Source organism: Eubalaena glacialis, chromosome 1 (assembly GCF_028564815.1).
Source record: "Eubalaena glacialis isolate mEubGla1 chromosome 1, mEubGla1.1.hap2.+ XY, whole genome shotgun sequence".
NCBI lineage: Eukaryota > Metazoa > Chordata > Mammalia > Artiodactyla > Balaenidae > Eubalaena > Eubalaena glacialis.
This window is the reverse complement of record NC_083716.1, coordinates 239242550-239266833: the sequence shown is the minus strand read 5'-3', so window position 1 is coordinate 239266833 and position 24284 is coordinate 239242550. Positions and strand designations below refer to the sequence as shown.

At 45.6% G+C, this 24284-nt stretch overlaps 1 protein-coding gene across 1 annotated transcript; it reads left to right on the top strand.

Moving 5' to 3' along the window:
- Positions 1–5496: 5496 nt before the first annotated feature.
- LOC133101531 (proliferating cell nuclear antigen-like) lies at positions 5497–6282 on the top strand. Its single transcript, XM_061206423.1, has one exon. It carries the CDS (start codon positions 5497–5499, stop codon positions 6280–6282), a length of 786 nt encoding a protein of 261 aa, XP_061062406.1.
- The last annotated feature ends 18002 nt before the right edge of the window (positions 6283–24284 follow it).

Genomic DNA, 24284 nt, shown 5'->3' with positions numbered 1-24284 from the left:
GTGTGTGATCTAGGTCAACACTGTTTTGCAGTTGTGGAAAGGAGAGGTGAAGTGATTTGCTCAGGGGGATACAGATAATATGGGGCAGAGCTGGGTCTTTGCTGTAATTCTGGTTCATGATATGATGAGTCAGTAGCATGGGTTACCACTGGCTCCTGCCCCAAAATAAATCTCAGTGATGCACCAAAAAGCAGAGGCAAGTTGGTGAATCCATTAAAAAATAAATAAACAAATAAAACTTCGAGAACCTCTGGGTACTTGGGCTTCTGGGTAAGTGAGTAGAGGGAGGAATTATGCCCTAGAGTAGAAGAAGGGTAGATTCTGGTGATGCGATATGAGAAGGGGAGTTCTCACTGTGTGCCCTTGCCCCTTCCCCCGGGCACTGGGCAATAATTTTCTGCCCCTAACCACTGTAAGGGGTGTCAGCTTCTACGTGGTTTATACTAGGAATCAGCAGACCATTGCTCCCACCATAGCAACTAGGGAAAAGTATAGTTATAAAGACATTGGACAGCCATGGGAGTACAAAAGACCAGACGAATTAAATTCCAGAGCAGGCAAGTTCATTGAGGAGAGCTTCCCCAAGATGGTTGAGTAGGAAGACCCTGAGCTCACCTACTTCCATGGGCACACCAAAAATTACAACTACTAACAGAGCAATTTTCAATGAGAAAGACTGGAAGAGTAGCAGAAAAGACTTCCCACAGCTAAAGATATAAAGAAGGAGCCACAGCAAGACAGGTAGGAGGGGCAGAGATGCAGTATAGTCAGAACCCACAAGTCTGGGTCAGTGACCCATAGTCAGGTTCTTGCCAAGGAGCAAAAGTCTGAGCCCCACATCAGCTCCCCAGGTAGGGGTCCTGCACTGGAAGGATAAGCCCCCAGAACATCTGGCTTTGAAGATCAGTGGGGTTTACTTTCAGGAGAGCCAGAAGGCTGTAGGAAATAAGAACTCTGCTCTGAAAAGCCACACGCAAAATCTCCCACACTCTGAATCCCAGTGCAGAGCAGTAGTTTGAAAGGATCCTGGGTCAGACCCAATTTTTGATCTTGGGGAGCCTCCTGGGGAGGCAGGAGGCAGCTGGGAACCCCCTGAGGATAAAGAAGCTGGTGGCAGTCATTTTGGGGAGCTGTTTCTACCGTGATAACACTGGTGCTGGCAAGTGCCATTTTGACATCCTCCCTCTAGCCTATTAGCACCTGGGGCTTACCTGCCTACCAGTGGGCCCACAGCCACTACACGAGGCGGGGCCAGGGGTCAGTCCACGTACCAATATGCCCACAGCAGTTGGCCCCACCACAACAGAAGGGCCCATGCAGCCCACATAGAAGGCACCCCTCGGGCACGTAGCTCTTGTGGCCAGAGGGAGCACGTTGCTCAGCCCAATAGGACAACCTCTAACATAAAACCACTTCTCCAAGGTGGAGAGGCATAACCCACCTACCTAATACATAGAAATAAATCTCTCCATAGGGAGATACTATCTCACATCTGTCAGAATGGCTATCATCAAAAAGACAGCAAATAATAAGTGTTGGCAAGGATTTGGAGAAAAGGGAACCCTTCTGCACTATTGCTGGGAATGTAGATTGGTGCAGCCACTGTGGCAAACAGTATGGAAGATCCTCAAAAAATTAAAAATAGAACTATCATATGATCCAGCAATTTCACTTCTGGGTATTTTTCCAAAGAAAACAAAAACACTAATTTGAAAAGATATATGCACTCCAATGCTCACTGAAGCATTATTACAATAGCCAAGATATGGAAGCAACCTAAATGTCCATCCACAGACACAAATGGATAGAGAAGATGTGGTATTTATATATAATAGAATATTACTCAGCCATAAAAAAGAATGAAATCTTGCCATTTGCAACAACATGGAAGGATCTAGAGGGTATCATGTTAAGTGAAATAAGTCGGACAGAGAAAGACAAATATGACAAGTATGATTTTACTTATATGTGTAATCTAAAAAACTAAACAAAACAAAAACAGATTCATTGATAGAAGAAATGGGTGGTTGCCAGAGGGGAAGAGGGTGGGGGATTGGGTGAAATAGGTGAAGGGGATTTAGAGGTACAAAATACATAAATTGTGAGGATGTAATATACAGAAAAAGGAATATTATCAATAATATTGTAATAACTTTGTATGGGGACAGATAGTTACCAGTCTTACTACAGTGATCATTTCATAATGTATGCAAATATCAAATCACTGTGTGGTACACATGAAATTAACATAATATTGTTATATTTCAATTTTTAAAAATTCAAGAGCAGGCAGAGCCATTCCTAGGTGAGCTGCAATCACCAACCATTTACTTTCCTGAGGGCATTTTCTGAGTCTGGGTAGAGGCTAGTGTTGGGGCTTGCCTAGGCAAAGGGACTGTCCTGAGGAAAAGATAAGTCCATGAATATTTTGAAGATCATGTGGGATGGCGTGACAGATTAGAATCTAGAGGAGACCAAGAGATGTAGCTGTTTTCTCCTGGAGATTCCTTGCTGAGTATTGGGGCGTAAGAGATGGAGCAGCAGGGCTGCAAAGGCAGTGAGATCTCCAACTACCTCATTTGCTAGCGACATCCCCTGTCAGACTTTGTGATAGTTAATTTTACAGGTCAGCTTGACTGGATCTGAAGATGCCCAGATATATGATTAAGCATTCTTTCCGGGTGTGTCTGCCAGGGTGTTTCTGGATGAGATTGGCATTGGACTTGGTGGACTCAGTAAAGTAGATGGCCCTCCCCCATGTGAAGACCTTCTCCAATACTGTGAAGGCTTAAATAGAACAAAAAGGCAGAGGAAGAAATCGGTCCCTTTTCTTTCTGCCTCGTTGCTTGAGCTGGGACATCTCCTATGAGTCAATTCCTCACAATAAATCTCCTTTTCTATCTTATTTGTTCTGTTTCTCTGGAGAACTCAGACTAACACAGGCATCATCCTTCAGACTTGGAAAACACAAATGTGGATTAATTCTAATGCTGCAACCGAGTCTTGAACCAGCTCAATTTCTAATTAGGTTGAGGTGATTATGTCTATCTGGGGCCGGGGATGGGGAATCCTCAGAGGAACAGTCATATCAACTTTAGTCTCTATTGTTTTTTTATGCACAATGTCTGGCCTACAATCAAAACTTACATGAATATGAAGTATGAAAATACAAGTAATGATTGCTAAAAAGCAGTCAATAAAAGTAGATCAATAGATAATCCAGACACTGGGGTTAACACACAAAGATTTAACATTAACAAGTACAAATATGTCAACCACAATCTGGGAGAGATGCACTAAGTGGCTGAAAAGATGGAGAATTTCAAAAAAGGATTAAAATCTATTTAAAAAGATCATCTAGACATTGTAAGTGAAAATACAGTACCTAAAATTAAACTCGTTGAATAAATTTGAGAGCAGACAGGGTACAGCAGAAGACAAGATTAGTGGACTGAAAGAAAAGACTAGAAAAAACAGACCTGAATCCAAGTCAACTGGATCAACCTACTTATATCTGGAGTCTCAGAAGGAGAGAGGTGGAGGGGAGGGTGAAGCAGAAGTTGTATTTGAAGAGCTCATGGCTGAGATTTTCCAAGACTGATGTCAGACTTCAATCCACTGATTCCAGAAGCTTTGTGGAGCCCCATTCAGTCTATGTGAGAAGAGAAGCCATCCCAGGGCTAGAGGGAGTGGTGGGGTAAATCAAGGACTCTGCTACACTCTCGCTGGGATGACGAACCATTCAAAACAGGTCCTTCCAGACTTCCCAGCCACCGAACATTCCTTTCTCTCTGCTCAGGTGTTAGGTAGTCACAGCAGGGAGGCAGTTCTTGAATAAGACCAGTGCCAAGGAGGAGACATGATGTGTAACACTAGATACTCTTCACCATGAGATGCACCCTCCTTCCACCCCACAAAATCTTCAGAAGCGGACCAAGTTCTTACATGAGCTTTGTCCTCTCCCCTCAGGTGCCCATTTCCAGCAAAGATAGAGAAGATCTCAGGAAAGTATAATCTCTCAGCAAAAGTAATGAGACTTCTTAGGAATACAACTGCTATAAAGAGAAAGACAACAGAATGAGAAAGAAATTCATACTAGATGAAGCAGAATCAATGGAACAAGAATTCCATTTATTCCATTAAAGCAGAACAAGAAGTTTTAAAAAGGCTGTTCAATCCCTTCTAAGAAATAAGAAGGCGGGTGGGGAGGGATTATTGGGAAGATGAAAGAACAAGAAGTTATACAGAAAAAAACCAAGGAGGTAGTTTTTTATTTACTTATTTATTTAAAAAATATCAGTAGCTGAGTGAAATATGAAAATGAATTTAGCTTGAGGTTAGTAAATAAAAAGACCAGTCTTAGGAATTCTCTAAAAGAAACAATGAAGATATGAAAAGGATTTTTCATAGTAGAAAGTCAAGCAATACAGAAGACTGAAGAACTGTCTTTTCAGACGTTAGGGTCCCAGAAGGGAGAAAACAATAAGGATAAGGGAGACAATATTTGAAAAATTATTGACCAAGAATTTCCCAGATTTGAGGAATATGTACAATCTCAATAAGTGGGGGAGAGAGCGAGCCACATCTCAACACACTATAGCGAAATTTATGAACATTAAGGAGATGAAATTATAAAACTTCCAAGGAGAAAATAAACAGTAATTTTTAAAGGAACACCAATCAGATTGACACCATATTTACCAATGACAAAACTGGATGCAGAAAGATGGTAGAGTGATAGTTTCCATATCAAAGGACCACAATGTTTAAACTCATAATTTTATACCCAGCTAAGCTATCATTTACACACTGGCAAAATAAGGATATTTTCAGACGCCTAAGGAAGTCCTCAGAAATTTTATTACACAAAGACTCTTTTGGAGACATTTTAAAAGAGCCCTATAGCAAGAAAAGAAATGAACTCTAGAATATTGGACCTCAGTGACCAAATCACTTACTAAAGCAAGGACTAAGACAAAACAAACAAAAAAGTATATCTGTAATAAACTATAGTCAAAATTCTAGATGATACCCACATGCTATAGGGGTGGGGGGTTGGTGTAGGAGAGTCCAGAAAAGAGATAGATACTGATAAATTTAAGAACTGATACGGAGAATAAGCATTACTATGAAAAAGAATGAGCAGTTGGGAATCTAAATTAGTTAGTAGTAGTATTATTGCTTATTCTTATTAATTATTGTTTGCAATCCCTCTCTCCCAACCCCAAACCCTACTACGAGGTAAGTGCTGATAGATAAGGAATTGACGTCTCCAAAGGGTTCAAAGGAATTCGTCTCTCAGGAGGTCTCCAGGCTCGGGGTAAGAAGAGACTGCTTGATTAAACTGCTGCACGCGCGGCGGGCTGGTTGTGGGCTTCCTCCGTCTCAAGCATTCGTGGGTTAGTTCCCCCGCTCGCTCTCATCTTCTGAAGCCTAAGCCGGCTACACCTTCCTCCTTCCTCCCGCCAGTAGCCGTGTCCTTGCAACTCCGCCACCATGTTCGAGGCGCGCCTGGTCCAGGGCTCCATCCTGAAGAAGGTGCTGGAGGCCCTTAAGGACCTCATCAACGAGGACTGCTGGGACATCAGCTCGAGCGTCGTGAACCTGCACAGCATGGACTCGTCCCATGTCTCCTTGGTGCAGCTCACCCTGCGCTCCGAGGGCTTCAGCACGTACCGCTGCGACCGCAACTTGGCCATGGGCGTGAACCTCACCAGCATGTCCAAAATACTGAAATGTGCTGGCAATGAAGACATCATTACACTAAGGGCTGAAGATAACGCAGACACCTTGGCACTAGTATTTGAAGCTCCAAATCAAGAAAAGGTTTCAGACTATGAAATGAAGTTAATGGATTTAGATGTTGAACAGCTTGGAATTCCAGAACAAGAGTACAGCTGTGTAGTAAAAATGCCTTCTGGTGAATTTGCATGTATATGCCGAGATCTCAGTCATATTGGAGATGCTGTTGTAATTTCCTGTGCAAAAGATGGAGTGAAATTTTCTGCAAGTGGAGAACTTGGAAATGGAAATATTAAGTTGTCACAAACGAGTAATGTTGATAAAGAAGTGGAAGCTGTTACCATAGAGATGAATGAACCAGTTCAGCTAACTTTTGCACTGAGGTACCTGAACTTCTTTACAAAAGCCACTCCACTCTCTCCCACAGTAACACTCAGTATGTCTGCAGATGTACCCCTTGTGGTAGAGTATAAAATTGCTGATACGGGACATTTAAAGTACTATTTGGCTCCCAAGATCGAGGATGAAGAAGGATCTTAGACATTCTTAAAATTCAAATTCAAGGAAATAAAACTAAGCTCTTTGAGAACTGCTTCTGACATGCCAGCACATACTTAAGTCTCTTTTGTCCTTGTACCTCTGAGTACATATGTAGATATTGTTTTCTGTAAATAACTTTTTTTCCCTCCATTCTCTACAATTTTTTCAAAGAGTAAAGTCCAAAGTCAAATCTGGTCTTGTTAACCTAGTAATACTTTGCCTCAGCTAGGAATGCTCCTTATAATTTTTATAAACAAAAGAGTTTTGACTCTAAATGCAGTTTTAAGTATTGTTTTCAATTTAAATAAAAGTCATTTGAATTTCAAGCATCACAGGACAGTGCCTTCATTTGGACCCCGATGGTTGCAAGTATCCTAGAAAATTCACAATTCAAGCAGCTCATGTAAATGAGCTTATTTTTTCAGTCTAGAGCAGGTTGATAATGACATTAGATACAGTGATAAAAAGTATTCCAAATACAGCAGGTGACAAAGTATTTTGGGGGATTCATTTGCCAAACATTTTGGTATTATGACTTGAGCTCAAGAAATGAAAAGGGGAGAGTAGAACAAATATATAATATTTTGTCATTTTTGCTAGCAGAAACTAACACTTTACAGAAGCTTAATGTACCCAAAGTTCTGTCAGCTTTATAAGACTAGCATTGTTACAGGGCAGTGTTTCATTAGCCTAGGGAGCCTTGTACAGGAGTCTTGGAAGTTTTAGTAGATCTGATAGGTCCCAAGGAGTATGTTTATGCAAAAATAATTTCTCTAGCATAAGTAGCCTTTTGTGGGGACTTATTCCCTTAAAGAATGAAGGTGGCTTAAATTCCATGGATGTTGGAGTCAACCAAGAAAGTGAAAAAGGCCGAGCAGTAATTGTGCTACAAGGTCACAAGCTGGCATGCTGCATATTGAGAATTCCTTTATTGTAGTCCTTTCTTCTGGTGTATTTTATGTTTGGTAGATTAAATGACAGATTTCTGTTGTACTTGCAGTGATGGTAGAACTCACTGTATCCAGTAGGTAACTATTCATTACCTTCTGTGTGCTTGGGGTTAGACAAGGATATTGACTGCAAAGGGGCCTGATGGAAATCTTTGGAGTGATGAAAATATTTTATCTACGTTGTGATGATGGCTCCAAGACTATATGCATTTGTCAAAACTAATCCAATTGTACTTTATCATATGTAAATTATACATTAATAAAGCTTGACATTTTAAAAAGTAAAAAAAAAAAAAGAAGAGACTGCTTGCAGTCCCAAGAAGAGGGGCTTTGCGGGACATGGGGACCCAATTCCTATGTCTCCATGTCCCGCAAAACTGGACTGCAAGACAGTTGTTGGAGGCAGAGCCTGGCCACACCATGAGGCCCCGGGGATGCCTGGCTCAGAGCTACAGACTCGTGCCGTGTCTTCCTGCTCGCCGGGGATGCAGGCGGAGCTGGTCTGGTCTGAATCGGCAGATGTACCCTCTGGCACGGGCTGAGATGCTAACCAGGTCTGCACCATGTGAGTTTCACTGAGTATCTGGGATGTGAGTGGCTGTGACAGCTCCGCGTTACCCAGACAAATTAGGCACAGTCCGTTCCTCAGGGGACCTAACGGTCTAATGGGGGGCACAGATGTGCAGACATATTTCAGACACATGCAGTGGTTAAAAGCGCAGGCTTCGGTGTCAGAAAGACTCAGGGTAAAGTCCTGGACCCACCACTCATTACCTATGTAGCTTTAGGCAAACTCATTTTTATTCTTGGACCTCAGCTTCCCCACCTGTAAAATGCAGATGAAATTAGCAGTACCAAGCGAAAAGAGCTCTCCTTAGGATTTGAACTGATGTATAGAAAGTACTGAGCACAGAACTTTCATCTAAAAGATCATTATCCTGTTGCAACTTGTACATTAAAACAGCAATTCTTCTTTTTATAAACAAATTTTCTTTTTTTTAATTTATTTTTTAATTTTTTTTGTGGAGGGCACCGTGCAGCATGTGGGATCGTAGTTCCCTGACCAAGGATCTAACCTGTGCCCCCCTGCATTGGGAGTGAGGAGTCTTAACCCCTGGACTGCCGGAGAAGTCTCAAAACAGTGATTCTTAAGAAAGAAGAAGCGTGTGTCGTGCACAGTTTTGAGAACTCTATTCAGTCTATTGCTGTGTAATTCACAAAGTCAACCAAATCTTTGAAGCAGGAGTGGCTCTGTAGGAGACACAATGACAAAGACTTGTAGGGCCCCTGGGTTGGAGGAACAGGGCAATGGGAGTGGGCACCTGCAGTCCTCGGGGAAGGTGAGGAAGTGACCTGCACGATGGAGGCCAAGTTGGAGTGCGGCGTGCAAGAGGAGGATGAGCTTACCAGCCTGGCATGGGGAGCACAGAGCACTTCCAAGGAGAGAGCCTTCCATGGAAACACGCGGTGAGCAGGGGCCCTCGGGAGAGAGCAGCCATGCCCACAGGGGGCGGGCAATGCAGATGAGGACCAGGGCCAGTTCTCAAAGGATTTGGGTACCACTGGGGAAGCAGGGAGGAGGCCGGGTGTTAGCAGACAAAGGCATGGCCAGGTGTTCTGGTGCAGACTTGGGGACGGGAGACAGAACTCTGGGCAAGAAAGATGAGTGGGCTGACCCCGAGAGTGGCCACGTGCAAGGAGGGGGATGCACGATGGCCACATTCAACGATCAGCCATGAGGGGGGAGGCGGGGGTGGAACAAGAGGAGTAATGCCTATGGCGTGAGGTGCTGCCCCAGCATCTCCACCTGCCTCCTAGGACCGTGAGTGCCTGGTGTCCGAGAGCCTTCCTCTCGCCGATGCCAAGGTGAAGAAGCAAGGATCTGCCATCCAAGAAGCACACAGCGGGGGCTTGTTAATGCTTGCAAGTACTCCACATTTTATTATAAAAATGCACTAAGAGCCATTTGCATAGTACTGACTTCTCATTGCTCAAAAATAGACAAGAATAACTACCCAACAGTTGCTATAGATATGCTCTTACCAGTACTAGATTTTATTTTTAAAAATAATTGCCTTTATTGTGCTAGAAATAGTTGCTGTACATATTATATGCATTTTTAAAGTTGGCTTGCTTTGACTTTCATGGACCCAATAAATAAAATTAATTCCATTTTTCATGATGAACTAAGTTAATTTGTTAGGCAAATAATTGAATGAATATTTCGTGCTTAATTGCCCAGAGCTCTTGGTAAGTGGCACCTCTGTCCCACCCTGAGGGCCCCGGAGGGCAAAGTCTGAGCCATTTCCACCCTGTGACTGCAGGTGTAATATCTCGAGTCCCAAGGTGGTTAACTGGGCCCACGGGGGCACATGCCCCCCCGGAGAGCTCGGCATCAGATCAGGCTGTGAGTCTTGCAGAGACGGGGGCTCTGATGTGCTCTGTCTCCCTCCTGGGGCCCAGAAGCGCTGCCGGTGCTTCAGATCAGAAGTCTCAGCCTGAGATGCTGGTGCAGCCAGGCAGGAACATGGGTGTGGGGACCCGCCGGGGGAGGGCTCAGGGTCCCGCAGGACCCAGGACTGGAGATGCTGGGCAACCGAAGGGCACTCAGTCCACGAGCTGCACCGTGGCCACACCGGCTGGGAATGAAGGGCTCAGTCTCAGGCCAGAGGGAAGAGGAGAATGCTGGGCCCAGCAGGACAGGGACAGAGGAAGCCCACCTCCCCCTTGAGCCCAGAAGCTGTGGGCCGCCAGGAGTGGCTGATCAGGCTGGCAACACAGCGGGAGGTGGTGGAGGCCAGGCAGTGGAGGAGGGCCTGCTCCATGACCCCGAGGACCATCCCCTTCAGGGAGAGCCCAGCAGAGACTGAGGGGGCGGGGGCAGGATCACTCCACCCCCAGGCCTGGATGCGGCTCTGGAAAGAGCAGTTGAGGGCCTGGCTCCGGGCTGGCCATGCAACACTGAAGCCTGGGCGTACAAGGGGCGAGGGCTCCCTGGAGGAGGTGTGGGGATCCGGTGACCATCCCTGCTGCCTGGCGGATGGAGGGAGAGTGTGCAGGAACAAGGCTGGTGTCACGAACCGCCTCCCCCGTGGGGAATGGGACCAGACGATAAGGAGGAAAGTGGGGTCTTCAGTGCCAAGCCTGGCCTTGTTGACAAGTGACCCCATTAGAGCAAATATTTTCCCTCAGTGGACACACTCAGAGTGCAGCTAATCATCACGGCTCCCTTTGGGAAGAGGTACTCCCAGGCACAAATGCACAAAAAGGGCGATTTTTGAAAGCTGTTGGCTTCAGAGTGGAAGGTCTTCTCCATCCCAGGGCAGATGGACGGGCAGGGAGGGGTTGGGCTCCTCTGGATGGAGCGGAGGTGCCCCCGCCAGCCCCGCTGTGCCTTCCTTCCCCTCTTTCTCTTCACTGACTTAATGGGGAGTCGCTGCTTTATTGGTCAATAACGTCTGAAATTTTAGTTTTGTGAAAAAACAAATTAGATAGTTTTGTTCCCTGTGGGTGTAGGGAGGCGTGTGCATGTGTATGGGGGTGTGGAGGCTACGTGCACGGGAGGGTGGGGAGCGTGTGCCCGCGGGAGGGCCTGGGGTACGTTTGTGGGGTGTGTGTGCCCGTGGCGGGCGTGTTTAGGGCAGCGAGAAGCAGCGGAGCTGACAATGCCTCTTGAAGACAGTGTTTCCTTCGTCTCTGACCCCCAGGGTGGCGGGGGGGAGGCATGGGGGTGGGGACTGTACTGCTTGCTCCTCCAGGGAGACGGACAGAGCCGCCGACACTGATTCTGTGATCTGCGTCTACTCAACAGTTTCCAGGCCAAAGAACATTTCAAACAAAATTTAACTGAAAATTAATTGAAGAGTACTGTTTCCAAAACCTTCTTGCAGCAAGATGGTATCCACCACATCTGTGTCATTAAGGTGTGGGCGACTTTGGGGGCCTCATGCCTGGGATGGAGGTGCATGGAGCTGACCAGCCCTCACCCTGCTCTGCTCCTTGAGCCAAGCATCATGGCGATGTCCACCCACAGGTCAAAGCACCACTGCCCATCACGCCCTGGCCCAACCCACAGCATTCTCAGTAAAGGTCGGTGAATGCACGAATGGATGAATGAACAGACAGAACTGATGAAGAGCTCCCTGGCTCACATGTCTCCTGGGACAAGGCCCCCACCTCGCTCTTTCTTCCGGGGGAGCCACGGGCCCTGGGGGAGGCGCCCAGGCCGAGCAGCCGTTCTCATACCCGTGGGCTTCGTGCCTCAAAATTGTCAAGGACCCCAAAGACTTCTTGGTGTGTGGTTATATCTGTTGATAGTCACCTTACTACAGAGTAACACTGAGAATTTTAATAGAATACCTATTAATTCATGTAGCAATAATAATAACCCCATTATATGTTAATATATTTTTCTGAATAAAATAGCATATTTCCCCACCAAAAAAATAATTTAGTGGGAAGAAAGGCATTGTTTCACCTTTTACAATTCTTTTTCACGTCTGGTCTAAAGGAAAAGAAAGCTGTTTCTCTGTCTGCTTCCAAACTCCACCTGCTTGGAGATGTCATTTTGGTTGAACTGAATGAAGGGAATCCAGCCTCACACAGACATGTCAGTGGCAGACAGGGAGCGTTTGGTGGCTTTTCCAGATAATTGTGTGCATTCTGCTTTGATAATACACCCGAACTTGACAAGCGGTAGTTTCTTAAAGCTACTTGGACTGCGGAATCCGAAACCTTATCAGCACTTAATAAAATGAACACTATGTGCTCAGTGATATTAAAATTCATTGGCCCACCTTACACTTAGAGTGGATCTTTTACCCAGGCATGATTTACTGTCTGGGTACAGATTTACATTAATGTCACAATGGGTCACTTGGAAACTATTTCTTCACTGAGTTATGCAGATTTCCTGGATGTTGATATATTTCCTGATACAACATTTAAGAAATCACATTCATTAATATCACCATCAATTCATCAGAGAAGTGCGGAGGGGCTGTCAAGCTCATGGTGCAGACATATGTTTTCCAGAATTCGAATTTTCACTTGAAAAAGCTTGAATCTGATCATTGATGTCAAGTGCTGTCAGTTGTTTTCCTTAAGTAACAGGCTCACTTCGTTCATTTTTGAGAAAATATCTGCCAAACACGCAGGTCGGAGTAACCACGGTTGTGTGAGGACCACGTCGGTGAGAACCGCGCACTGTCCCGTGAAGCAGGCGTTTTCCTCCAGGGTCCCATCGTCTTCCGTGTGCAGCCCCCTTCTGTCACACAGGCAGTGAAAAAGTGGAAAAGAGGGTCAAGACTTAATAAAATTTTAAAATGTTACTTCTTATCAAGGACATCCTTAAGTAAAACGTGTAGTTTTTAAATGGCGACGAATCCAGGGGCTGTCTGCGCTGTCTGGGGCCACTGCCGGGATCCGAGCTGAGGCTCTGTGGCTTCCCCATCACCACCTTCACACCACGAGGGCAAAAAGAGAAGTGACTTCTAGCGCTATGATGGAAATAGCTTTGACCATGTGGACCCCTTGGAAGGGGGTCTCGGAGCCCCAGAGGTGCATAGACTGTGCCTCGAGGGGCACTGCTGTTGAGTTCATGGGTCTTGGCTGGAAATGGGTGCGTCTCTCAGAGCCAATGGATTGTGTCTTTTAATTTTTGCACAGACAGTGGAGATGTCTGCTCCCGTCATTTCTCTTCTATGTCGCTGCCGGGACACTTACTTTGAGATGGATGAGTGTCCACAAGCATCATCACCGCCACACAGCGAGCTCTGGACTCATTTGCTCCCTTGAAGCCCCGCCCACAGAGGACCTCATCTTCCGCTGCAGCGGTTTGCCCCTGAGTCCCATGGCTGGGTGCGTGCCCTGTGGTCCAGCCCTCACAGGCCGGGGGCCCGCGTGTCCTCTCCAGCTGACGTGGGCCCACTCTGCCCACTCCTGGGAATCTGGGACAGGGCGCCGCTCTCACCGTCGAGCAGAGTGGGCATGTTTGTTTCCATAGAAGTTAATGTTTTGTTTTGTTTTTAGTAAATATCTGACAGTTTAATTTTGAAGAATTCTGCAAATGAACTGCTCCAAAACATAACATCTTCTAAGAAATGACTGAAAACACGGGGACATTTTCATGGCGTCTTGCACACAATGCCTCATTCCTCATGTGAATGAAGCAGGAATCTGTCCCCGGGCGAGGTCCTCCTGCAGGTGGGCAGGGGCTACTGGGTGTGGCCAGGTGGGAGGTCCACGGGAAGCGGGGTCCTGCTCCCAGGAGGCCAAGGCCAGGGCTCTTCTCTGCTGTCTGTTCACTGCCACTCTGCTTAGAAAGATACGTGCACACGCACACCGTGTCTGGCCGTCAGCTGGGCCTGGGCGATGCTGTCTGCCATGTCTAGTTTCCTCCTCACGGACAGCTTCCCAGAGAACAGGAGGAAGAGAAGTTTCCAGGCCTCCGACTTCCCCCCACGCTACTCAGCCATCCCTCACCCATGGCGGCTCCCCCTCCCAGTTGCTGCCCCCATGCAAGCTGCGAGGTCCCCAGATGGCCTATTTGCTCTTCTTCCCCTTGGGGCAATTCAACTCGCCTGCAGGGTTGTAAATAGCAGAAGAAACTTGAATCCTCCCATCTCCCAGTGGTCCTGCAGCCCCATCAGAGCAGGGAGACTGTTCAGTCCACAGTCGGACCAGACCCCTTTGTACCTGGGGCCACCCGTGAGTGGCTGGAGACGTGGCTGGTGGACAGAGGGGTCTTCCGGACGGCCCCTTTCAGGCAGAGGCCCATCTTGAAGGTGCATCCATGGCAGAAAACACGTTTCAGCATGTGTTGCCTCTCCCCAGGGTCCAGGGATGGTGTTCCCGAGAGGACGAGAGGCTGGGTTGGAGCAGCCGTCTCCAGGGAAGTTTGAAGGGTGGCTTTGGCCTCACAGGCAAGCAAGTGCCCCCAGGGCTCCAAGGTCCTGGTGTTGGATTGGAAATTGCACACGGCTTTGCCATCTGCTGTCTGTCACCTGGTTTACTCCACAGGCCATCGAAGAGCTGGGGGCTTCCCCTCCCCAGGGAGCCCTGTCTCTTCCTCCAGGCCAAGTTCAAGTCACCTTTGCCCAAAACGCAGGAAACCTGCGACACCACTAGTGAGGCGATGGAGAGCTTCTGCTTTGTCCCGCCCAAGTTGCAGTGAGGAGCTTCAGACTTTCTGAGCTGCCGTGTTCAGCAAGATTCTCTCCATATTTGAGGGGTGTGTGTGTGTGTGTGTGTGTGTGTGTGAGCACGCATGTGAGTGTGTGTGCGGGGAGCGTGCACAGTGGTGTGTGCGTGTGGGAGGGTGCGTGTGGAAGGCTGGAATAGGGCAGCTCTGTCCATTCTTGTCTTCTCCACCTACAGGGTTTAAAGAAGTTGCTTAAGCACATAGCCTGTGTCAACATGCAGCTGTGGGCAGGGTGTGCAGGCTGACACCTCGATGACCAGATTTTTCCTGGGCCAGGAAACCACCTTGATCCTACAACCTCTTCTGGGACCTCATCCTAGACGGGTTTGGTGAGAAGTAACTTAAACTCAACAGACGCCCAAGTGCTGGAAAATGCCCAAGCCCGTGGGCTTCCCTGGAGCTCCGACAGCTGCAGTTAAGAAGGATGAAGTAAGGTGGGCTGTGCAGGGGCCCAGCCACGGCTCATCGCCCCCAAAGCTTCCTCCTTCTATTTCTCCTGATTAGGGGGCAGGGGTGAAGGGAGTGCCCAGGGTCTGAGGGAAGAGGACGCCCAGCTCTGGGGAGCTCCCTCCCCTGTCAGCCCTGCAGGGGCCGTTCCCAGAGCTGCCCCAGAGCTGGGCACGTCTTCCTGAGAAGTACACACAAAAACAACCCCCCAGCCGGGCCTGGCTGCCAGTGATGCCTGGGAAGCAAGCCCATTTCATACAGAGAGGATAACAGTGACCCTGGTGACAGGGTGGGAGGACGACCATTTGGGTCTTAACAACCTGGCAACAGTACAGTTGTGGGTTTTTTTTTAAAGATAAAGGGCCCCGAGCAGTAACCGACAGTGCTGTTTTGGGAACATACAAGCTATTTTTACTGTACCCAAAAGAAAATAGAAATTCTCTCTCTTCTGAACAAATGCCATTGTTATGTTTCCATGGACCTCCGTGGATATATGATTGTATAAATCCATTTTTCTGTACCCCCCAAAACCCCACCCACCATCCTTGGGTCCTGAAGGGGGCGGGAGGAGGAGCCTCTTTGGCCAAGATACCAGAATACAGTCAGAGGATCGGGTTGGTACCCACGGCCTCCGCATTCATCAACACGCCAGGGCCGGCTTCCTCATCTGCACAGTGGCGACCCCAACAAGCATCTGTTAGAAGGTCGCTGCAAGAATTCACCAAGACAGATGTTTCCTCAGCCGTGCAGGCTCCCAAGAGCCAGGGCTAGTGCCCCTCTGCTGATACTGACTGATAGCCACCTTCACAAAAATTGACTTCAAAAGTTAATAAATTTCAAAGAGTTAATAAACAAAATTCTCTCGATGTCAATTTTTTCTCCCACCCGTAAATTTGTCTCACGTCGTTCTGTGGCTCCTGCTGCAGCTTGCCGACCCCAGAAATGTCAGCCAACCAGTGTGGAAACCTGCAGAAGCCCCTGCCCAGGTACCGCTCATTGCTTCCACGTGTGGGGCTGTCACTGGTAAAAGGACCTCTCCATGGTGGAAGAGGCCCTGGCTAGCCGGAAGGGGAATGACATAAGCCATCAGACCACACACACCCCTTGGATGGCTTGATTCCTACCTTCTCTGCCACACTTATCAGTGGAAGCCCCCAAACCAGGGTGGGAGGCATCGTGTGCATTCAGAGCTAAAGCCTCAGGGGAGCAGTAGAGTCTCCCCACCTCCCGCGTGGTTGGGAACAGGGTGCAGGTTGGTGAGAGCGTGTGTGTGTGTGTGTGTGTGTGTGTGTGTGTGTGTATGTGGGTATGTGTGTGTGGCAGGGCCTGACTTTGGTGGGAAGGAGAGAATGACTTCAAACACACGCCAGAGACGCCTCCTTCGACAATTCGGCACCTCTGAGCAGGGCCAGAGAATGGAACAGATGCAGCCAAGATAGGATGTCTCCATGCAGGATGTGCCGGGCTGCGGGGCATGGTCCTGGCCATCCCACAGTGCCACTCTCCTGGAGGGAGCAGAGCCTCACAGGTAGAACCAGTTGGCTGTCCTTCAAAGAAAGACTTTTTCCACCCCAAGGCAAACCCAAGAATGGAGGGGGGAAAGGAGGTGGGAGGCAAGAGGCATGAACTCAATCTGATTAGAGAGAAAAAATAGGCAGGGGAGGGGCTGGACGAAGCTTAGCACCTGGCCGCACGGAGCCCTGAGCTCAGCGCTGGGCAAAGGCAGATCAGCCACGTGGCTCCTGTCCTGGAAGTTCCTCCACCCTATCCGGACCACAGCTACCTAGGATGGTGCAGACGGCTACCTAGGATGGCCAACACAGCACACCTGCGTGTCCCGAGGAGGCAGGTGGGAGGGGCTTCCTGGGGGGGGAGGTGTGAGGGGGCCTCGGAGGGCCCTCGGAAGGGAGATGTCAGAAATGTTGGTGGGGGGAGAGGAGAAAGCCGCCAGAACCCTGAAGGAGACTCATGTGATCTGCTCACTTCAGTAGAGACCACAAAGACGAAATGGGGTAAAAAAACCAGGCTGAATTTTGCTCTAGACACTTTGCTACCTAAGGGCCCTCGTGTAATCAAAGAATCTTACATCGTTATCAGTCAATTAAAGTGTTTGACTTCTTTATCCCTCATTTGATGCCATTTTAATGCAAAGCACAAACCACAGACCAAAACATGGTGATTATTCAACACTCCACAGCTCCTCCCTGACATCCTCAGCTAGCTTCATTTAGGGTAATTGCATCAGTTCGGGTTAAAATCTTCCTGCTCTGCACTCACAGGACGCTGTGTGTCTTCTAAAGCTCTGTCTCACACGTTTGCTGTGATTGAAGCCCACAGGGCACCATGTGGAGGAACTTGGAACAGAGAGTGAAGAAGTGGCAAACCCACCGCATCCCCATGAAGGCATGTGGGGAACCCAAACCCAAGCCCTCATTTGTGGTCTCAGCCACAGCCGGCCTCTGCTTCCATGACTGGTCTCTGGGGGAAGGAAGCTACCTGATTCATATTTCGTGTGAAAGGAATTTCTGTGGCTAGAGAAGAATCAGCAGGCAGGTTCCCACCCTGGGAACACCAGCCGTCTATGTCAGATGAGATGCAAATGTGTGAACATCTGAATCGTCATGAGGAGCTTCGTCACAATCCCTCCTCCTACTGGACCATCCAGGTGGGCACTTGTGTCCTGCCGCTGAATTACCTGGGTGATCATCTCTGCAGTTGAGTGGGGGTTACTCCAGGCTGGGTGGGAGCAACCTTGTGTCTGTCAGGGGTAGAAGGTGTTTCAGGTTGGGGTGAGAGGAGCTGTGGGCCCAACAGCGGGGGCGAGGCCAGTAGAGAAATGTGGGAAGTGGGGGCAGGGACAAGGGAGGCAGAGCCAGCGACACAGGAGTCGGCCCAGTTGGGGCCTTACCCAGCCTCAGGGAGGGGCAGGGACCCCTGAAGATTTACAAGGTGTTGCCAGTGGTGTTGTAGGGAATTCATCCACCAGACTGGTGTCGGAGCCTCTGGTGGGAGGGGAGAGTCAGGTAGCGAACGTTGAGTCTTGGTGGGACCTGGGCCTGGACCAGAGTGGGCAGCCATGGGAGGGGAAGGGGTGTCAGGGAAGAGATATAGTGACAAAACCTTCAGCAGGTCTGAGTGGACACTGGGGCGGGGCGAGGCACTGGGGTGGGGCGGGGCCAGAGGATGGTGGGTGGGGCAGGGCTTGACATCAGGGCCTCAGGTGGGCCTCCTGTAGGGATGGACCAGAAAGGTGAAGCCAGACTGGGTCATAGTTTGGCTGGAAGGCAAGTCGTCCAGATCCAGAGGAGAGAGGGGTGGCAATGCAGGTCACCAGAGCTGGGAGGAGGAATGTGACATTAAGAGAAGACTCTGGACAGGGCCAGCACTGCCAAAGGGAAGAGGCAGCAGTGTCTGGGTGGAGACCCAGGGAAGTCAGAGAGAATGAGAAGGAAGAGCCAGGTGTGGAGAGAGAAGGACAGCCCACTGGCATTGCCTCTTACTAGTCCCAGTGTCTGGCCACTGGCATTGCCTCTTACTGGTCCCAGTGTCCGGCCTTTATTCACCTGCCTTAAGCCAACCTTGATGTGGAAGTTCTGACAGTTATGGGGGTGTCTGCTCCAGCACACCCAGAAGCTGGGGCAACAGTCCTCCCTTGGAGGAAATCCAGGTGATGCATCCCCTTGTCAATCACACTCTGAAAATAAAACCTGCCACCAAAGAAACCAGGAAACATCCTGACACACATCCCTGAACAAGTACTGCCAAGAACCGTCTGAGCCCAACTGCAAAGGTGGGAAAGAAGGTTGTTCTTCAGAATAGGTGTCTCAGCTCTGATGTGTCCAATCAATGGTCCCTTACTGGAGCACCAGGGTCCCTGCACCCTGTCCAACCCTGCAGGGTGCCAGGAGAAATGAGGCTGCGTAAGGAGCCTGGAACACAAGGTACATGGTGTTGAGAAGGTAGCCCCTGGAATCAGACCACCTGAGGCCCGCAGATGAGCCCATATCCCACCTGCAAGGCTGTGACTCCGGACAGCTTGCTCAGCCCCCACCTCCGTTTCCTCCAATATCGGGGTGTATAATCACCTCTTAGGGTTGAGGAGGGGCTACATGAGATGACCATGCAAAGCATTTAGAACTGTGTCTGGGTCATAACAAGCCTGTGATAAATATTCTTTAATTGCAGTTATTTTTAGAAGAAACTGTTGGTGGCACTGGGTGGAGAGGGTGGAGAGGGACGGTGGTCATCACAGCCAGCAGGAGAGACAAATGCTGAGTTACACCACCAAGTCTGGGACATGGAAGATGCCACATGAGCCGATCAAACCCCCGGCCCACTTGGAAGGGGAGAACTGAGGATGCTCAGAGTAGGAGCATGAATAAGTGCCCAGGAGTAGTGAACAGAAGAGCTGGTTTCTAAAGATTGCTCTCAATAACATTGAAACAAGGCTGCCTCCTTCCCCAGCCATTCTGCCCATTTCCCACAGCATTTTCAGCAAGATGCTACTGAAAGAAATGGCCCACTTCCAATCTAAACATGAGTCAAAAGATGCACCCGTGTCCTTCATAGACATTCAGAAAAACGTAGGAAACAGCATTGTCATCAAAGGGCAAGAGAAAACACACTTTCAAAGGAGAATAAAAACATTTCAAGTAAAAAAATTCCTCCTGATGTCAAAGAAAAATTAAAACACAGTTTCCTGAAAACAAAAACTGAAAGCAGAGATACAAAGTACATAGGTCCCAAGAGATAAAAAATAAACTGCTAGAGTTCAGACAAAGAAATGGAAGAGAAATTTTAAAATATACAGAAATAAATGCCATGAAATAAATAGAAAAAATGAGTGGATATTGCTAAAAAATCAAGAATTTGAAAGAACAAAATACAGCTCAAGAAAACAATGTTAACATGACTAGAGAGAAAATAATAGATCTGGAAGACAGACAAAAAAGGAATAACATATTCAAACTTGATGTTCCCCCAAAAAGAGAACAGAACAAATAGGACCAAAAAACTAAAGATGCAAAGATATAATAGAAGAAAACTGAAATAAAAGAAGACCTGAATCTGCTCATTGAAGGGGCATACTATATCACAAGAAAAATTTGAACAGAACAGCCGTATTCTAGTAAAATGACCAGATTTCAAAAATAAATAAAGAATCCTGTGAGCATCTGGGGAAGAAAAAGTAAAGGTTAAGTTGCCACCAGAGAGAAACCAGACTGGCCTTTGATTTTCTCTGCCTACAGAGTATTCCCCAGACAAGTTGTTGCTCACATGTAAAGAAAACATATAGACATTTTCAAACATGAAAGGATTTGGGAAATGGCACCTCCAAGCTCTATTTGAGGAAAAAAAAAAAAAAAAACAACACTTCATGAAATCCAGTCAGCTGAGAGATGAAGGAAGAAGATGTCATCAAAACTCTGATGATACCCTGAATATAAATACAGAACTATAGCTAAACTTCTATGTGAATTTCATTTATAGAGCAGAATTGATTCCATAGATTTGCCAGTGAAGAAATAATAATATAACAACAAAATCAGGAGATGGAGGGGGAAATAAATACTTAAACTGATTGATGAAGTACTAGAAATTTTAGTCTTTCATGAAACTGTTTAAAGATAATCACAAGAAATTAAAAATACAGTGTAACCTAAACTAGGAGGTTGAAGAGAGGAAGGAGAGTTATGAGAAAGGATAAAAGAAAGAGGTTTTACTATATTAATAAAAGCTGTAAGTAACCATTAGACCACAAACAGACAAAAAACACCCAAATCACACACACACACACACACAAACACACAAACAGCATGAGTCATATAGCTTAAAAAAAGAATCCTTAAAAAGACAAAATAAAATGACAGAACTAGAAAAAATAATTGTCATACTAAATATAAATGGATAAAACTCATCTATCAATAGGAAAAAAGATTCTAGGCTGAAACCCCAAAACGTACAGATATGCCACTACAAGAGATGCATTAAGCAAAGGGACTCAGGGAGAGTAGAGAAAAAGGATTATGGGAAAAGTGACATAAGAAAAACAAAACAGAACAGAACAATCTAAAATGAATATCTGTCAAGTTTCTTCTGTGCCACATAATACAATATTAAAACCTTTAAAGCAAAAACTGCAAGAAATACAAGGATAAATATATCTATCTTCCTAAGAACACATCATTCTAATGCTACTCAAACTGTTCGAGAGCAGAGATAGAAGAGTGAAACATCCAAATACTTTTTATAAAGTCATTGTAATCGTAGCACACAAAGCTAACAGAATGCACAGGCAGATTTCAGCACAGTCTCCTTCAGAAATATTAATGTAAAAAATATAAACAAGTGGAATGGAGCAGAGCATTAAAAGCATAATGCATAACAGTCAGGGTTCAGTTGAAGAATAAGATGATTGATCAATATAAGAAAATCTATTATATCACCCACCAAATAAGGTCATTAGAAAAAATCCATATGGTGAGCCCCTTAGATTTCTTTCTTTTTAAAAAAATTTTTATTGGAATATAGTTGACTTACAATGCTGTGTTAGTTTCAGGTGTACAGCAAACTGAATCAGTTATACATATACATATATCCACTCTTTTTTAGATTCTTTTCCCATATAGGTCATTAGAGAGTATTGAGAAGAGTTCCCTGTGCTCTACAGTAGGTCCTTATCAGTTACCTATTTTTTTATATAGTAGTGTGTATATGTCAACCCAAACCTTCCAATTTATCCCCCTCCACCCCCGCTTTCCCCCCGGTTAACCATAAGTTGGTTTTCTACACCTGTGACTCTATTTCTGTTTCTTAAATAAGTTTATTTGTACCATTTTTTTTAGATTCCACATATAAGCGATATCATATGATATTTGTCTTTCTTGGTCTGACTTACTTCACTCAGTATGACAATCTCTAGATCCATCCATGTTGCTGCAAATGGTATTATTTTGTTCTTTCTTATGGCTGAGTAATATTTCATTGTATAGATATACCACATCTTCTTTATCCATTCCTCTGTCAATGGACATTTAGGTTGCTTCCATGCCCTGGCTATTGTAAATAGTGCTGCAATGAACATTGTGGTGCATGTATCTTTTCAAATTATGCTTTTCTCTGGATATATGTGCAAGAGTGGGATTGCTGGATCATATGGTAGTTCTATTTTCAGTTTTTTAAGGAACCTCCGTGCTGTTCTCCATAATGGTTGTACCAATTTACATTCCCACCAACAGTGTAGGAGGGTTTCCTTTTTTGTTGTAGATTTTTTGATGATGGCCTTTCTGACCAGTGTAAGGTGATACCTCATTGTAATTTTGATTCGCATTTCTCTAATAATTAGTGACGTTGAGCATCTTTTCATATGCTTTTTGGCCATCTGTATGTCTTCTCTGGAGGCATTCTATTTAGATCCTTTCCCCACTTTTTGATTGGGTTGTTTGCTTTTTTGTTATTGAGCTGCATGAGCTGTTTGTATATTTTGGAGACTAATCCCTTGTCCGTCACTTGGTTTGCAAATATTTTCTCCCATTTAAACTTTTTCTTCTGAGATATTTATAGATTCACATCCAGTTGTAAGAAACAATACAAAGAGACGACCTTGACCCTTGACTCAGTTTCCCCCAATGGTAGCATCTTGGAGCACTACAGCACAATATCATATCCAGGGTACTGACAGGTGTGGCACATGTCTGTCACCACAGGGGTACCTTATGCTGCCCTCTACAACCACACCCACCTCCCCATCTCCCCATACCCATCCCCAACCCTGACCCCTAGAAACTACTAACCTGAACTTCATTCCTATAAATTTGTCTTTTCAAGAATTTTATGTAAATGTGATTATATACTACACAGCTTTTGGGATAGGATTTTTTCACTCTGTGTAATTCTCTGATGATTCATCAAGTTGTGTGTATCAGTACTTGGCTCCTTGTTAATTCTGAGTGTCTGTTCCACGGTGTAGATGCACTGCAGTTTATTCAGCCACTCACTCCTTTAAGGAGACCCAAATTGTTCTGGCTTTTGACTATTATGAATAAAACTGCTATAAATATTGGCGTACTGTTTTTGTGTGAGCATAAGTTTTCATTTCTGTGAGAGAAATACTCAAGAGAACAATTGCTGGGTCATATGGTAGTTGCATGTTTAGTTTTACAAGAAACTGCCAACTGTTTTCCAGAGAAGCTGCACCATTTTATGTCCCGTCAGCCATGAATGAGTGATCAGTTTCTCCACATCTTTGCCAGCATTTTGTGTTACCACTTTTTTGTTTTAGCGCTTCTAATAGGTGTGCATTAATACCTCATCTCATGTTTAATTTGCATTTCCCTAATGGCTAATGATAGTGAACGTCTTTTCACTTTTCATGTGAGAATTTGCCAGGTTTACTGTCAAGTATTTGCTCATTTTCTAATTGAATTGTTTGCTTTTTTAATTGTTGTTTTAAGAGTTCTTTATATTTTCTAAATTCAAGTTTTTTGTCGGATATGTGGTTTGCATATATGTTCCCCCACTCAGAAGCTTGGCTTTTCATCCTCTTCACAGAGCAAAAGTTGTTAATTTTGTTGAGATCCAATTTATCAGATTTTTCTTTCTTGACTTTGTTATCAAATCTGAGAACACTTCACCTAGCCTTAGGTCCCAAAGATTTTGTCTTTTTTTTTTCCAGAAGTTCTGTAATTTTACATTTAAGCTTACAATCCAATTTGAGTTGGTTTTTTAATAAGGTCTTGAGTTAAGGTTGGTGGGGGATTGGTTTGGTTTGGTTTGGCTTAGTCTGTTTATTGCCTATGGATGGTCAATTACTCCAGCATCATTTGTTGAAAATACTATCCTTTTTCTATTCAACTGCTTTTGTACCTTTGTCAATAATCACTTGTGAGTTTTTAATTACAAATTCAACTCCTTTAATAGTTTTAGGATTAATCAGCTTATCTATTTCATCTTAGTTGAGCTTGGGTAGTTTGTAGTTTTCGAAAAACTGGTCCATTTCCTCTAAGTTGTCAAATTTATGAGCATAAAATTGTTTGTAGTGTTCCTTTATCATCCTTGTAATATCTGCAGGCACCCTAGTGATAGCCCCCATTATCATTCCTGATATTTCATTACTGATATTGGTAATTTATGTCTTTTCTCTTTTTATCTCAGTCAGTCTTGTTAGAGGTTTATCAACTTTATTGATTGTTTTTCAAAGAATCAGCTTTTTGTTTCATTGATTTTCTCAATTGCTTTCCTGTTTTTCAATTTCATTGATTTCTGCTCTTTACTATTTCCATTCTTCTGGTTGCTTTTGGTTTATTTTACTCTTCTAGTTTTTGAGGTAGAAACTTAGAATGTTGATTTGTGATTTTTTTCTTTTTTCTAATGGGAGAATTTAAAACTTTTAAGCTTTTCTTTCA